The 17689-nt window shown below is 42.1% G+C and overlaps 1 protein-coding gene across 1 annotated transcript in view; it reads left to right on the forward strand.

Moving 5' to 3' along the window:
- The window catches only part of ABCF3 (ATP binding cassette subfamily F member 3), a 38210-nt gene that overhangs the window by 8751 nt on the left and 11770 nt on the right, over nt 1–17689 (forward strand). Inside the window, exons 4-9 of the mRNA XM_040349752.1 lie at nt 1084–1136; nt 8063–8160; nt 11499–11621; nt 13347–13613; nt 15010–15090; nt 15625–15684. Coding sequence (XP_040205686.1) covers nt 1084–1136; nt 8063–8160; nt 11499–11621; nt 13347–13613; nt 15010–15090; nt 15625–15684 — 682 coding nt within the window. The remainder of the gene's footprint in view (nt 1–1083; nt 1137–8062; nt 8161–11498; nt 11622–13346; nt 13614–15009; nt 15091–15624; nt 15685–17689) is intronic.

Raw genomic sequence — 17689 nt, forward strand, 5'->3', positions numbered from 1 at the left:
CTCCTCCGTCCCCCCGCTGCCTTCTCCCAGAAGACAGCAGGGACCAGTCAGAACGCGCAGCGCGACTCGCAAGGCTTCACTTCCTAATTCCCTTACTTAAGATGCCGGCGCCTCCACCCGGGAGCCAAGGGATGGGTCGGCTTCGGGTGAGGACATCCCAGGCTCCCTGGACAGGTAAGTGTTCTTATTTTAATTCAGCAGCTGCAGTATTTGTAGTTGCTAACTTTTTTTATTTTTTTATTCCGCTTTAATAACTTGGAGAGGATCTGCAAAGAGGAGTGGGACAAAATCCCTCCTGAGATGTGTGCAAACCTGGTGGCCAACTACAAGAAACGTCTGACCTCTGTAATTGCCAACAAGGGTTTTGTACCATGTCATGTTTTGCAAAGGGGTCAAATAATTATTTCACTCATTAAAATGCAAATCAATTTATAACTTTTTTTAAAATAAATGTTTCTGAATTTTTTGTTGTTCTGTCTCTCACTATTAAAATAAACCTACCATTAAAATGATAGACTAATTGTTTTTTTTGTCAGTGGGCAAACGTACAAAATCAGCAGGGGATCAAATACCTTTTCCCCTCACTGTATTTGTTTATAGACCCAGTGACAACACTACTGGGTCTCTCTTGCTGATCTTTGTTGGGGACCAAGTTCATGTTCCTTGTCATATTTATACGTCTATGGAGAGACTGGGGACAGGGTTCAAGTTCGGTATATGTTAATTTGGACCAGAGTGGGGGGCAAGATTATCGGTAGGTGCATAGGACATATATAACCACACCCACAAAAGATGAGCAGGTGGAATTGGCACACCTTCAACATGATGCAACCAGAAATGACTGATGGCAGGAAGAATAAAGGTGGAGCCAGGAGCGCCACTGAGGGACCCCAGAAGAGGATAATCGGGTCTGCTCTGTGCAAAACCAACTGCACAGTTGGAGTATGACATGTTTGTTTTTAAAAAACGAAACAAAATCTAACCTTTACAACCCCCTTAATTAAGCTGTAGGACTTATCGCCATATTGTCTATTCATTTCTAAGTGTAATGCATTTAATGCCTTTTCTTGTTTGTTTTTTTAGATGTTGAACCTGAAATTTTGAATGTCCTGCTCATGAAGAAGGGCCAGGGCTCGGTAAGATCATGCTCCTTTTATTGAACCATGCAGTTGTTGTGTCCGTTTTTTATGGATCCAGTAAAACAGGACATATGCCACTCTACCATTCTGAATGAATTGCCATTGCAGATTTTAGTTCACACTCGCCCAGTTATTTGCTGACTGTCTGCAGAGGCTGCAAGCATTCTCCCATGCCATCTGTAGATTCTTTATCTGACTTGCCTGCAGCCTTAGCAGCTTCAGAGCCATTAGCCACAGAAACTGTCTGATTCTTATTTGCTACAGACCCTGACTGATAATTTTGCTCTTCAGGTGTCAGTCTACTGCCATCACTCCCAAATTGATGGAGACCGTTTTGGCATTTTATTGAGGTGGCATGCACCCCTATGTAACCTAAAGTATTGGCCTGTTGCTTCATAGTGTGGTTTCATGTCCTGGTTCTTTTAAAGCTCCTAAGGCCTCAGATTTTCCCCTTCACCCACTTTTACAGCTCTTTCTATACAGAGATTAGAAACCTCATCAACGTTTTGCTCCCCCAGGTGCTTATTGGCCTTGTACCCATCTGGGGGGGTATTTTTTTTGGATCTTTGGTCCAAAGTGGGATTTTTCCCACTGTAGGCTCAGCAGTGTTCCACCTTAACAAGAAGCTTATTCTTCTGGTAGAGGACGCACCTGTCTTTAAGTGGTTGGAAACCTTTCTACAGCATTGTTCTCACTGGCGGGGCCTACCCTTCGCCTCATCCTTACTGTGATTTTATTTTGTCAAACCGTGTCTGACTGGTCTAAATCTCTTGAAAGGCAACTAAAAGAATTTATTGCAGGTCGAGGGCCTCATAAGAGGTCCTCTAATTTGTTGGACAAAGTTGTCCGGTACCACATGCTACCAGAAATTTGCACAAAAAACCCTATAAACTAACAAAGGACTTTAAAGGTACCAATAAGTTTTGTTGAAAAATTATCAATTTATTGTATAACAACTTGTTAAAACCCTAAAAAACATACAATGAGGACACAAAATCGCATATGTGAAGAAATATCTGTATACCACACCGTAAACTCTTTACTGTGTAGTATCTTTAGGCCGGGTTCACACTGGTGTGACCAACACGTTTCGACATTGGAAACTCATGTCGCATGATGTGTGAAAATCAATGATTCCCCATGAGAGCCGTCTTAACTGGACCGGCACAAGTCGGTACGACTTTGAAAAAGGTTCCTGCACTACTTTGGTCCTACTTCAGCCCACTGAATATCATTGAAGTCTGATCAAAGTAGGATCCTTGTCCCAACCATCCGACTTGTGACATTCGACATGGTGAATACAGCAGCCGTAAAAGGAATTTATGTCACACTGTGATAGTATGTGATGCATACAAGCACATTATGACATTGCCTTTCAGGTTTAAAAAAAATAATAAATACCCAGTGGTTTACTACTGCTTTAAAGTTAGTTGAAAAATAACCGTCTCAACAGGTAAAAGTAAAGGGAAAACAACTAAAAAAGACTAATGCAGCCACTAACTCTAAGAATTGGTAAGCTGCAATATAATGCCTTTTTGTTTTTGGATCTTGTACTGCTTTCAAAACCATGCTCTTAGTACTGCTGGGCTGGCCTATGGCTATTTTTCTTTCCTGTGGCTATTATTCATCATGCAGTTGACAGTATAACTCGAAGGTAAAGTAGAAAGGATATTACGGTGGGTGCAAAAATCCTATTTTTAACCAAAACATTTTATTTTAGTTTTTGAATAGTGTGGGAAATGGTCAAAGCCTCTGTGATGTTTTAACTCTGTTGTCCGTGTCTCTACTGGATAGACTTTACCTCATTCTTGTCCCAGTAATCACTGTCATTGGGACAGAACAGGAGGATAATTTATCCACTAAGGACACAGACTGCAAAAGAAAGTACAAAGAAAATGTGTCTGTTCTACAATTTTTTTTAACAATGCCTGCATTCGCATTTGAAAGATTTCTAATCTATTCCTGTCCTAGTTACTACACTCTAGAACAGAAAGGGGAAAGCTTTCCAATGGGATACAGACTAGTATCTTCAGTTCTAACCCTTTTTTTGGTCTAAAGCAGAAAAAGCTCAACAGACCCATCATTTTAAAACTACTATTACTTTAAATTCATTTGAAATAGTTTAGTAGGCAAGTCCTTTGAGAGCATGATTGCACTAATGCAGTTATGGCCCCATAAAGGATGATCAGGGAAAGTTGGTTACCACTGACAAGAAGGCAAATGTACTAAATACATTCATCTCTTCACAAAGGCTACGGAGGGGTATGGTAATCAAGATTGTATTGTTGGTAACATTTCACAGAATGCACCCTTGTGGCTGTAAAGCTGGTATCTGAAAAAACTTTAACACAAATCACCAGGACCGGACAGCTTATACCCGAAAGTCCTTAACCAATTCCCATCTGGCCTATAGCAGAATGATGGCCGGACGGTGGTTCTTTTATCCTGACTGGATGTCGTCATATGACGTCTTTCAGGATAACAGCCGACGCACGCACGTGGTGGGGCGTGTCAGTCTGACACACTGCAACACTGATCTCGTTAATTTTGAAAATTGGGTGGGGGGAGTGCCTGGTATTGAAGTGGTTAAAGAACTTAGTTATTTATATCCAGACCGTTATTCTTTGTTTTTATGGACCGCTTACTGACTGGAATGGTACCAGCTAATTGGCGAAAAGCCAAAGTGGTACCAATATTAAAAAAAAGGGGTGTGTGTGTGTGTGTGTGTGTGTGTGTGTGTGTGTGTGTGTATATATATATATATGTATGTATATATATATATATATATATATATATATATATATATATATATATATATATATATATATATATATATATATATATATATATATATATATATATTATAAAAACTTGGAAACTAGGGGGGATGATAAGGGACTGTATTCAAGAATTTGCAAAAAAAAAAAAAAAAACGGTATCATTAGTAGTAGTTGGCATGGATTTATTAAAGATTGTTCTTGCCTGACTAATCTGTTAAGATTCCACAAGGAAGTGAGCAAATCTGTGTTTCTCAACTCCAGTCCTCAAGGCGCCCCCAACAGGTCATGTTTTCAGGATTTCCCTCAGATGAAACAGCTGTGGTAATTACTAAGGCAGTGAAACTGATCAAATCACCTGTGCAAAATAATGGAAACGCTGGTCTAGATCAGTGGTCTGCAAACTGAATTGTGGCCCGTGGGCTGGATTTGGCACTTTGCTTGCCTTTATCGGGCCCTTGGGACATTATTCCTCCCACTGATACACTATTACTTCTACACCAACAACGGGGCATAATTCCGGTCACGGATAACAAAAATAAGGCAATAATACAACCACTGACCCCAACGATGGGACACTATTCTTCCTACTGACACCAATGATGGAATACTTTTCCTCCCACTGGCACCAACTGCAGGACCTTGTTTTTCCCAATGATGGGGCGCGAAATCCTCCAATTGGTACCAATGATGGGGCACTATACCTTCCCCTAATACCAACAATGGTGCACCATTCCTCCCAATGACCCCAATAATGGGGTACCATTTTCCCCCCTAATAAAAATAGGGCAATATTCCTCACACTAATGCCAGTGATGGGGTATTCTTTACTCCTGTTATTGCCAGGGCATTTTCTACTCCCACTGGCCAAAGTTCGGCCCCCTTAAAGTCTGAAGGACAGTAAACTGGCCCTTTTGTTCAGAAAGTTTGGAGACCCCCTGGTCTAGTTAAAGGAAGGCCTATGGGTGTGGTTTATCTGGATTTTGCAAAAGCATTCGATACAGTCCCCCTATAAACGTTTCATTTACAAATTTGAGGTCTGTTGGCATGGACCATAGGGTATGTACCTGGATAGAAAACTGGTTACAGGAACATGTCCAAAGGGTGGGTATAAAAAGCAAGTATCCCGGACCAATTCTGTTTATTTATAAATGAAGGAGGTTGGCATAAATAGTTCAGTCTCAGTGTTTGCTAACAATACAAAGCACCCAACTTTTCCTCTCCGGACAAGGTTTTTTTCTGGATGCACCAAACAATCGGAAAGGGGATTTATCAGAGAAAATGACTTTACCACTGTACTCGGCAGTCCTATTTCTGTACCTTTTGCAGAATATCAGTCTGTCCCTGATGTTTTTCCTGGAGCGAAGTGGCTTCTTTGTTGCCCTTCTTGATACCAGGCCATCCTCCAAAAGGCTTTGCCTCACTGTGCGTACAAATGCACTCACACCTGCCTTCTGTCATTCCTGAGCAAGCTCTGCACTGGTGGTGCCCCGATCTCACAGCTGAATAACCTGTAGGAGACGGTCCTGAAGTCTTCTTCACAAATAGAGTGGAAATGTTTTTTATGGGATTAAGTTCATTTTCATGGCTAAGAGGGACTTTGCAATTCATCTGATCACTCTTCATAACATCCTAGAGTATATCATTAAAACTCGAGGCAGCAGACTTTGTGAAAATTAATATTTCTGTAATTCCGCAGAGTCACCACACCGCACAGGAGATACAGGCCTATTTACACACATTGAGATTCCCCAGGCTGGGAGCAGTGCAGGCGCGGGAGTTGGAGGCCCCCATAACCACCCAGGAGATAGACACAGCGATCTCACAACTGGCTAAATCCAAAGCCCCGGGACTAGATGGCCTTCCCCTAGAATTTTATGCTACCTATACTGAGACCCTTGTCCCTAAACTGAAAGTACTGTTTCAATCCATGTATGAACGGGGGGAGATCCCCTCCTCTATGCAGGAAGCGCAAATCATTGTTTTGCCCAAGCCGGGTAAAGATCCACTGTTTCCGGAATCATATAGACCTATCTCATTGCTGCCAGTGGATATTAAGATCCTAGCCAAAATTTTATCAACTAGATTGAACACAGTTATCTTATCTCTGATACACCCAGATCAGACTGGGTTTATGCCTGGGAAAAATACAGCGATGAATATTAGAAGGCTTTTCATGAACGTTCAGGCCCAACATGACAACGTCGGCACTCGGGTGGTGGTAGTGTTAGACACGGCTAAGGCATTCGACTCCGTTGAATGGCTTTATCTGTGGGAGTGCCTGAAAAACTATGGGATTGGTCCGAATTACATCAGATGGGTGAAGCTACTGTATCAGACCCCCAGAGCCAGGGTATTTGTAAACGGCTGGCTCTCAGAACAGATCTCCTTGGAAAGGGGAACGAGGCAGGGGTGCCCACTATCGCCTTTGCTGCATGCTCTGGCGGCAGAGCCACTGGCAATGGCCATCAGGACAAGCCCGGATGTAATGGGATTGAAAAAAGGGGAGACGTGGGACAAAATAGGCATGTACGCGGATGATACAGTCTTGTACTTGGCAGATCAGGGTCCCTCGTTGAGGGCGGCACTAAACATTATAGAGACTAATGGGAAGTACTCAGGGCTTAAAATAAACTGGGATAAATCTCGGATCCTCCCACTCGATCACTTGCTTCCGCAGGAGATAGTGCCAGACTTGCCTCTGAAAAGGGTAGATGAGATTAAATATCTAGGGGTGAAAGTTACACGGAATCTTAAAGAGTACGTCCCCCTAAATGTAGAACCCCTCTTTCAAATTATTAAATCTAGAACCCAAGCATGGACGCGACTACCATTAGGAGTAATGGGTAGGATCAATCTAGTGAAAATGATACTATTACCCAAAATTCTGTATATGATATGGCATGCCCCTTTATACATACAGCAGAAGGTGTTTAAGCAGATGGAGGCAATTCTAAAGTCTTTTGTGTGGGGATCGGGAAGACATAAATTGGCCTGGCATATCCTTAAAGCGGATCTCCACTCTAAAGTGGAGTCCCGCTGATCGGCACCCTCCCCCCCTCCGGTGTCACATTTGACACCTTTCAGGGGGGAGGGGGGGTGCAGATACCTGTCTACAGACAGGTATCTGCACCCAGTTCCGGCCCTACGATGCGGGCAAAAGACGGGTTTTTCTCTTGCTTCCCGTCCGTCCCCCGTTGTATGCTGGGAACACTCGGCTCCCAGCACACAGCGGGAGCCAATCGGCGGGCGCGACTCGCGCATGCACCGTAGGGAACCGGGCAGTGAAGCCGGAGCGCTTCACTTCCTGGTTCCCTCACCGTGGATGGAGGGGGGAGCAGCAGGGTGACGAGCGATCGGCTCGTCATCTGCTGCAATGGCAGAGTACATCTCTGGGCTAAGTAGTGTCCAGGAGCAGGATGGGTGACCAGGTCACAGTAGTTCCACTTCTCCCTGGTTGATGTGGAGCAAGTCGGATCCCAGGAAGGATGGGGTAGTGAGCTGTCAAAGCCTGTAGTGCTAAAAGCTGTGGCTCCTAGAGTCCTCTCTTGTAACCGCTGAGGATGGAAGATGGCCGTGCGGTGTGTATTTCCAAACAAGGCTTGGAGAGCATAGAACAGCATGGCACAGGGCAGTGATGTCACAATAATGTGACAGGTTTTTGAGCGTGCATGCTACAAATGTTATGGTAGCCACACTCCTTTTGTGAAGCATATACTCTACTATACCTGCTTCCATATGAGTTGATATTGTTTTTTGCGTAGAGTGTTCTTTACTGTCAGGACGGTAATGATGTGGAGCTCCCTTCCACAAGCGGTGGTGTCAGCGGGGAGTGTGTATGTGTATGTGTGTATTTTTTTTTTTTTTTAACCATTGGATTGGCACATTAGTGAACACAGTATACATGGATATGGGAATTATTACTGACATAAACACATATCCCCCACCCACACAGGTTTGACTCGTGTCTTTATTGAACCTTAGCAACTCTGTAACAGTTTTACAGTATGGCTTTTGTTGAATTCCTCCTTTAGTTTATACCCGGTGCAACCACATTTCATAAGATGGCAGAATAAAGGTTATAGTTTTATGATTATTTACTTTTTGATTGACATCACAATGCTAACTTCTAATTTTTCTGTACAGACTGTTAACGTAAAGAAGCTAGAAAAGGCTGAGGCTAAACTGAAGTCTAAGCAAGAAAAGCGAACTGAACGCGACTCACAGAAAGTTGGTGGGAATATGTAAGTGTAAAAAAACATTTTTATGAGCAGATGGGTAATAAAAAACCTTACTGTATGCTTAAATGAACACTAAAGGTTCGTTTTTTATTAGATCAATTGATTGCTGTAAGCAAGAGCATTTAAATATCACTTACCTCGTTTTTCCCTTTGACCTCCAAAATACAGTAATCCAGGTTTAAAAATGCCATTTCCTGTCTCTCCTCTTCTTGCTTTCCACCAACATCTGAGCCGTTTTGCATGGTGGAAAGCAGAATGTGCTCACCCCCTCCCTATGACTACAGCCCTGCGTGAAGATGCCCTCTTATCCCTCACAGGCATGGAGGCTAAGCCTAATGGGAACTGTAGTTCCCATTAGGCCGTGATGTAGCCAGAATGAATGCGCACCGCAAACCAGGAAGTCAGTGAGAATAACGATTCTCACGTGCTGGAGGTGAATAAAACGGCTCCATTTCAACAGGTATCAAACTAGTTATAATGCAAAACATTACTTTTTACTTTATCAGCTACTGTCAGACTTTAATTTAAGAGGAAAATATTTTTGTCTTTACAACCCCTTTAAAGCAAGCCTGCAAATCTATTGAGACTCCTCAGTTTATCTTCAGAGTGCCCCACAATACCAAACTCCCCTAAAAGAGGGGGGGACCAATAAAAAATGAAAGGAGGGAGAGAGAAAAGAAAGGCAAGGGCTCCGCGCTCTTGTCCATGTCAGTCAGGAGGAAACCTAGCCAGCGACAGTCCGGGGATCATTTAGTCAAATATCTGATTCATGGACCCCATACCTTTTTCAAACACCTTAAATTTATCCTGTAAGATTGCTGTCAACCGTTCATTTAATTTTAGCGGAAACAAATATAAATGTGAGGAGCAGTCTGCGTTTTGGAGGCCTCCTCAACCCTACATCTCAGTAAAGCATGTTTTGGGGACTTGGTCAGGTTAATTTGAGTAAGACGACAATTTTTTTTATTGTAAACTCTGATCCAGAACCGCCGTACCTTGGGGCATTGCCACAATATGTGGTAGGTCGTCCCTTCCTGCCCATAGCCTCAAACACTTGGAGGAAGCCCCTGGCACAAAAGTGGCCAATCTGGCCGGTACCAAATACCACCTCAGTCTACCTTTTATAGTTGGCTTCTACAATGGAAGTGTTGATGAGTGATCTTGAAGCTGCTAGCGCTATCGAGTGCCATTCCTCAAGTTCCAGGGTTTCCTAAATATCCTGTTCCCATCTAGCAATATAGCTCAGATTGTTTCCGAGGTATAGGTTAGAATAGTATATATTTCAGATATACGACCTTGTATTCTATCATATCGGCGAAACATATATTCCATGGCTGACATAGTTTCAAGATCACATTTGCGTGATAAGGTATGCAGGTAATGATGTATTTGAGTATACCGAAAATGTTCAGAGTTCGGCAGTTGGTGTTTTTTGATCATAGTTTGTTTAGATAGCATTCCTTTGTATTCACACGGGTCTGCAATCCACATGAAACCCTTATTGGACCACCATCCATATGCAAGGGGGGGGGTGAAGTCCTTGTTTCGGAAGAGGGGAGCTAATGGATTGTGAGGCGATTTGAAGTTGAGACTTGGACAATCTATTCCAGGTGCTTAGTGACAAGGAAAGGGAGGGGCATAGAATTGGAGGCCGATCCCTCGTCGGCAACCACGTAACGTGGGATATCTGTTTAAATTTACAGGAATAGGATTCCACCCACATCCACAATGTGTGGGGCTGTTGGGAGTAAAATTTAGTAAGTTGTGCTAATTGGGCAGCATAAAAATATTTCAACAGATTGGGGAATCCTAGGCCTCCATTCTGTTTTGGAGAAAACGGTGTGCTTTTGTTCACCCTGGGCCACTTGTCTCCCCATATAAACTGAAGAAGCTTCTTTTGAAATATCATCAGGCCAGATCTAACAAGTGCCGCTGGTATAGTGCAAAAAAAAATTATAAAATTCTCGGAAGAATATTCATTTTTATCGAGTGTAGTCTGCCGAACCACAATGGAGGGTGAAGCTGCCATCTAGCCAAGTCTCCTGTTAAATGTTTATACAGTGCAGGATAGTTATGGGAATATAAAGTATGCAAGGAAGGCGTCAAATGGAAATAAAATGTTATAAGATTGTTCAAGGGCTTTTTGAGAGCTGGTCTGCAAAGATCAATTTTTTTTTTTTTTTTTTTACGTTAAACAGGGTGTTGAGTAAAGATGCATTCAGTCAGTAACAGATACATGTACAAAGGTTACAATATGGTCTCATAGTACAATATTACAATAAAAACATCTACATAAAGCGCCGTACAGTAGCATACACTGATGTGTAGTTATGAGGTGACTTGCATTAAACCATTTAAAATAAAGAAAAAAAAAGCAAATAATAGTCAGTGTAATACTGATAAATGATGACAGGTCTATCATTAACTGCATGTCTCTGAATTCTTCAGCCAGCGGTCCCAGATTTTGTTATATAGGGTAGGGTTGCATTTATTTCTGCTTTCCACTCTGAGAAATTAGGGGGCAGAGGTCTCATACATTTCCGGGCAATAATTTTTCTGGCCGAAAATACTTATGGAGAAAAGTTTTAGTATATTTGTCCATTTCTTCAGGGAAGATCCCAAGCAGACATTGCCTGAGGTCGGGTGTAATGGGGGAGCCCATAGTATCATGCAAGAAGGTTACAACTTGTTTCCAAGGAGCTTGGATTTTTAGGCAGGTGAAAGAACGTGCCCGTCTCTTGGCCACACAACAAACAAGGTGCAAAGATCTATTTAGTGCTCGAGATTTGTCATGATTGATTGTAAGACCCCAATGACAGGCTTTAAATGTCTCTCAATATAAAACCCTGATTCCAAAAAAGTAAAATCTACATAAAATCAGAATGCAATGATTTGCAAACTTCATAAACCCATATATTATTCACAATAGAAAATAGAAACGTATCAAATGTTTAAACTGAGAACAATTGTAATTTTTAAGAAAAAATAAGGTAATTTTTGTAATTGGTGGCAATATGTTATTCCAGATCTTCCATGTTAGTACCACTTACTTTGCCAGCTTTTTGTTGCCCTGTCCCAACGTGTTGCTGCCGTCAATTTCAAAAGGACCTTATTTTTTTATCAGAATGGTACGTTTTTCAGTTTAAGCATTTGATGTTTTCTATTGTGAATAAAATATGGGTTTGAGATTTGCAGATTATTGCATTCTGTTTTTATGTAGATTTTACACTGCATCCCAACTTTTTTGGGGGATTGGCATTGTAGGTTCTTTTAATTTTGTGTGTTAATGACTACCATTTTTGCTTCTTCAAACGTATTTCATTTTCACTTATAACCTACAGAGTGATGGAAGAGGCATCAGCCAGTCAAGCTGGCAGTAAAAAGGAGAATCGAATAGAATCCAGTGGCAAGAACAAATCTTATGACATTAGGATTGAGAACTTTGATGTGTCCTTTGGAGAAAGGTAGGTTTTTGGCACCTATATTATCTTTACCATATGAAGACCCCCACACAATGTAAGTTGTTTTGCAAAATCACACGTTATTCACTATTGAAGTTTACCTGCTTCTTGAACTGAAAATAAAAGTGGTTGTAAACCCTTACAACACACTTTTTGTTAGGGTCCTATGTTTCTCCAGGAGAGAAAATGAGAGCATGATGGGGTAGGTCATTCATTATTGCCAAAAAATATGTATTAAAGGGCTTATGTTATTTGGATATGTACCGTATTTATCGGCGTATACCGCGCACTTTTTCATCTTGAAAAAAATGTGGAAAAAGCATGTGCGCGTTATACGCCGATGTGCGCGGTTTACGCCGATATGCATTTACAAAAAAACATTGTACTTACTCTACAACACTGTACATACTGTAATCCTCTTTGGAGACACCGTCGGAGCCTTTGTGATGTGCGGGTCAGCCTGTGTGATGTGCGGGTCTCGAGCGCTCGATCTCCGGCAGCCATCCCCCCCACTGCAGTGCTGTAATCGGCATCGGAGATCGCATCGGAGCCACTGTCAGAGCCTGGGTGATGTGTGGGACTCGATCCCCAGTCCCGCACATCTTTAGTGCCCACTTTAGTGCTGTGATCAGCGCTGGAGCCTGGGTTCTGTGCGGGTCTCAGGCTGCAGTGGACAGAGGACGCCTCCTGCTCCAAGTCTGGCGGTAGTCAGCGTAACTTTCCCGCTGTGCAGAGGGTTACCATGGCTACGCTGACTACCGCGAGACTCTGAGCCACTGAGAGGAATCTGCTCCATTAAAAAGGTACAAATCGCTCAGAATTAAAGGATTAATTGGGGGGGGGGGTGTTTGAGCATTGTCCAAGCCCTGAATTCATTTATTCCAATAAAAAATGTTAAAAAAATGAACTGAAATGTTTAAAAAAGAAAAAACCTGCAAGCACTGAATAAATAAATCCCCCAAATAATTCCAAAATTATTCCAATAAATTAATAAAAAAAAAACATTTCAGTTCGTTTTTTTATTTTTATTTATTGGAATTATTTTGGGGATTTATTCAGGGCTTGGATAATGAATGTCAGACAGGTTGTATGTTTTTTTTTTTTTTTTTTAAACGATACAACCTGTCTGACATTCATTATCCAAGCACTGAATAAATCCCCCAAATAATTCCAAAATAATTCTTTATTTAAATTTTTTTTTTTCCTGAAACTTCCCTCTTAAAATTAGGTGCGCGTTATACGCCGATAAATACGGTACATATTCTGACATAAGCTGAATAATTTGACAATACTATATATTAATCTTTTGGTGAAGTCCAGTATGTTAAAAAAAAAGGCACAGATTAGTAAATAGGACACTAGATAAGATGTTGGACAGCTGGAGTTTTCACATCCTCCCTGGAGCAGCAGTAGTATTCTCAGTAATCAGACTGGAAATCCTGTATCCACCAGCCATTCTAGTAAGGAATGCTGGTGGGGGAGCCCTAATCCTGCAATTTTAAATTATTCAGAATGTAGAACCTGAAGGGAGACAGAAAGGGAACAATGTGATTGTGCCATTCAGGTAAGTTCCTGCTTTACACACCCCCCCCCCCCCCCCCCCATGCACGCACACACAGACTATATTCCATCAAACTTTTGCGTTTGTATTTTTGGGTGCAGTTGGCCTTCAAAATTACTTTTTTTAAACTTTTATAATGGTGGTTTATTCTTTTATTTGTTCAATAGAGTCCTGCTCACAGGTGCAGAGTTGCATTTGGCATCAGGTCGCCGATATGGATTGGTCGGGAGAAACGGTCTGGGTAAAACAACGTTATTGAAGATGCTTGCTGGTCGTAGCCTTCGTGTTCCTTCACACATCAGCATCCTGCATGTGGAACAAGAGGTGGATGGTGATGATACCCCAGCACTGCAAAGTGTATTAGAGTGCGATACTTTACGCGAGAGCCTTCTACGTGAAGAGAAAGCACTGAATGCAAAGATCAGTGCTGGAAAGTAAGCTAAAGTTCATTCTTAAAAAATACTGCAGCATATATGGCGTTGTATGGCTCATCAGATTTGTCCTGTTCATTTTGTCATGTACAGTGCTAATGTTGAAATAATAAAGCTATAATTCTTCAGCCTCCTCACTTGATGAGTTACTGCGGGAGAATTATTATACTGGCGCAGCTGCGAATATTAACCAGTCAGCTTCTAGGTTTTATTGTCAAAGCTTAATTGAACAATCTTACATTGGATACCAATTGTTTACTATGCACAGTTAAACCAGATTCTGTGTGCACCAGTTTTAGTAAACCTCCCCCACTGAGGCCAAGGACAATGTCCGAACCCCTGACCTGTTACTTGCACTGGATCAGTGGCGTTTGCTATGTTGTGAACCCAGAGGATCAGCAGAATGGCACAAAAGTGTTTTCAGAACCGTGTTGACGATGGCATCTTTTATCTTTTCTATGAAAGGTTCTCTTTTTATTAACTGATGTTGCATGACGTACTGTCTTGCTAGACTTGTAACAGGGGTTGTATTATTAGTAAAGTATATCTGGATTGTCATCTTTACTCATTTAGTAACAAAATGGGGTGGAATAATTGAAAACAAAAAGCATAAATAACATAACAATGCTGCAGGGAAACTATGTATTCTAGCCCATCCACTGAGATATAATGGCATCCAGTGTGCACTCTATATCCGAATAGCCCAATAGGACAAAATAATCTGCATATTTGTTATGCCATATTTACTTCCCAGGTACACTTTTTTTTTTTTTGTTTGTTTAAACCTTTCAATTTGAAAACTTAGGATGGCTTCACGTGACCCCGCTGCGCTTTTGCTAAAGTGCAGCTAACCCGTGTTTTTTTATGCGGGTTAGATGCCATTTCCCATAGACTTCTATGAGGTCTTGCATTTTTAGTGTGGTTTCAGAAAGCACATCAAAACTCATGCAAACTGTATCTTTGTTGTGCTTTCTGAAAAACCGAACCAAAACCATGGAACATAATAGAAGTCTATGGGGAGGCGCAGCTAATCCACACAAAACCTGCTGGTTAGCTGCACTTTACCCCAAGTGCAGCGGAAGTGCACTGGGGCAGTGTGAAGCCATCCTAAGGTTAAATGTCAGACTCACAGCGAAGATCTTACACAGACATAAATCGGATGCTACCAGGAGCCATGACATGGAAACCGACTGTAATTTGAAAGGTTTTTATGAATCATAAGATCAATTCACAAAGTTATAATGCTTACATTTTTGCTATAGCAATCCTTATTTACAGCAGATGGCTTTTATATTTGTTTTAAACCACTTATGCAAATAAAAGTATATAGTTTGTGAGCAAAGCTGTTTTTAGCTTTTAACTATTCATGATTACCTTTTTGTTTTATGTGTATCTTCAGAGGTGATGGTTCAGAGAGTACTCGTCTAACAGAGATATACAGCAAACTGGAAGAAATTGAAGCAGACAAAGCACCAGCCAGGTACAGTATAATATTTTGGTTCCCTTCCAGGGGTCAAGTCCTGGGGAAAAAAGTGTGGGAACTCCCACCCAAGATCCACTCCCCCACCAAAAAAAAAAAAAAATGATACGCTCATATGCATAATTACTAAACCACAAGTTCTTTCTAAATCCCGAGATAACTTGCGGCAGACCTCCACAATGTATCTTGGGAACAATGACAAAAGCTCCCAGGAGACATTGCGGCATCGAGGAAGTGACGGAATAGCCGCACACTACCCGATGAATCCATATACAGGAAGCAGCCAGTAACATAAAGGATTACTAAGGTTCGGCTGCCCCTGACAGTGACTCGAGCTGGGCATCGCCGCTTAGTGAAGGATTGGCTCGGGTGGCTCGGCTGCTCTCGGCTGCTCTAGTCCTGCAAAGGGAACTGCGTTCCTGCTGTGAAAAAAGTGCAGGAACTCCGTTCCCATGCGTTCCCGCAGGACTTGAGCCCTGTTCCCTTCAGAATATTCTTTTGAGAGTATAATCTTATTGTGTTTTCTCATTTCAGAGCCTCTGTGGTTCTCGCTGGTTTGGGATTCAAGCACACTATGCAGCAGCAGCTGACTAAGTAAGTCCATGTTTACAACAAAATTCACGATGATGTAATGCTGTCATTGATCTTGCATTGAGGGACACTACTGACAGAATTGCAATTTAAGACCAGAATCTTGTAATCTAAACATGCAACAGTCAGAATTTATTTATGATAACCAGGTTGTAGTATTTCCATATTTCCATTTTTTAGGCCCCATTAACCTTTGGGTGATTAGGAATTGTGGCAAAACGTGCGTTTGGGTTCCATTCATCTTATCCTGACCATGACCTTAATCTGTCAAACTCTGACTTTTCGAAGGCTTTTAGGAGGTATCACAATGGCAGTTGATACCTTGGTCACAGAGCATTAGAAGCTTATGCGCAGATTTGAATTACAGTGTGGGTGGGCTGTTAGCGGTCCCTTTTGGTAGTCCCATGTATAAACTTCTAAAGCTAAACCCAAATTTGGCACCCAGTCTGCCCATAAGTCATGGACTCCCAATTCCCCCAAATAAATAATCTTCAGCATTAGATGGCTTCCTAACGCCGGGGAAATCTGTTGGCCTTTGTGGACACTTGGACAACCAGCATCCTAGACGGCAGTTTCCATATACTTTAAGGTAGAGTTTTGCTACCAGCCTCCTCCCTGGTTTATTGCTTACAACTTACCTGTGTCACAGCACAGGTTAACAAATGTCCATATAACCATGGTGGGTCTCCTGGAGCAGGACATCTTTGGCCCAGTCCCTGTGGCAGAAGGATACTAGGGGTTCTGAAGGCCATAAATGTCCTCATTCAAGCAAAAAAAAATCTAAATGGAATCCATCAGGGTAGGTCATAGCCTCCCTTCATCAGTGAGACTTTATAGCTTCTGTGGCTATTAAGGACTTTTCTAATTTTTACGGGTAATCAGCGATTCCCTCCTTCTGTTCACAAAGATGCTGGCTGCTATCTGTGCTCTCAGGGCATCCTCAGTGTGGGTTATTCAAATGGCCTTCTGCTGCAGTCTGCGTGGGTTCTGGCAGACAACATAGCCCTGACCAACCAGACCTTGATGAGTTTCTAAATCTTCAGAAGTCTGCGCTGAAACTGGGTGATACTTTAAAGTCTCCTCCCCCAGACTCAGACTTTTGAGATCAAGAGTTGCTCAACTCTTCAGTTTTGTGTGAGAGTCCAGGGACTGCTGAAATCCTCCATTTTGAGGCTGTCCCATTTGCCCAGTTCCACTCTAGAGCCCTAAATCACAACATAATTTCATCATGGGACAAGTAAGCCCAGTCCTTTGACTTCTTGGCTTGGTCGCTTAGAAATTCTGCTCTTGAATTCAAGTACTTTTTTTCTGGTCTTCTGTGTGGTCCTTATGAAGGAATGCTTGCCTGTAGGGCAGGAGAAGGGGGTTATTCCTGGGTACCTTGTCTGTGCAGCGGACTTGGCATCGGAGCAATCTTGTATCCTGATTCTGGAGCTTAGGATGATTTGTTTCTCCCTGCAACACTGGACCTTCCAGCTGAAGGGTTGTCCAATCTAGATTCAGTTATTCATGATGGAAGAAGCAGAAGTCTCACCATCGCAACAGAGGTAAAGTGGATCCTATCCCTACCAGAACTTCACATTCCAGCCCTATCCCCAACCTGCCATTTACATGCTTTGATGAAGGCCTAAGGCCAAAACGCATCAGAGTTTTTGGATGATGTTAGTGCTGTAATGTTTCAATAAATATTTTCTATGGAGAAGCTGTCGAGTTGCCGGCCTGTACTTTCTATGGATCGCTTGTGACCTAATAGTTTGTCTAGATCAAGGTCCAATTTTACAGTACTATTCTTCATGGTAACTGCCTTTAACAGCATAGTTGTTGAAACCCAGGTTTTGAGGGACAAATAGGTTTCTTCTATGTGGCTTCCCCTTTGCTGTTCTCAGCGAGTCTGCGGAATCTGAATTTTGTTCTCTGCACTTCAAAATACTGACATTGAATTGATCAGAGATAATCCCCTTTCCACCCTCACTTACAAGGTTGTGTTTTTTGTTGATATCACGTCTGC

Source organism: Rana temporaria, chromosome 4, assembly GCF_905171775.1.
Source record: "Rana temporaria chromosome 4, aRanTem1.1, whole genome shotgun sequence".
NCBI classification, from domain to species: Eukaryota; Metazoa; Chordata; class Amphibia; order Anura; family Ranidae; genus Rana; species Rana temporaria.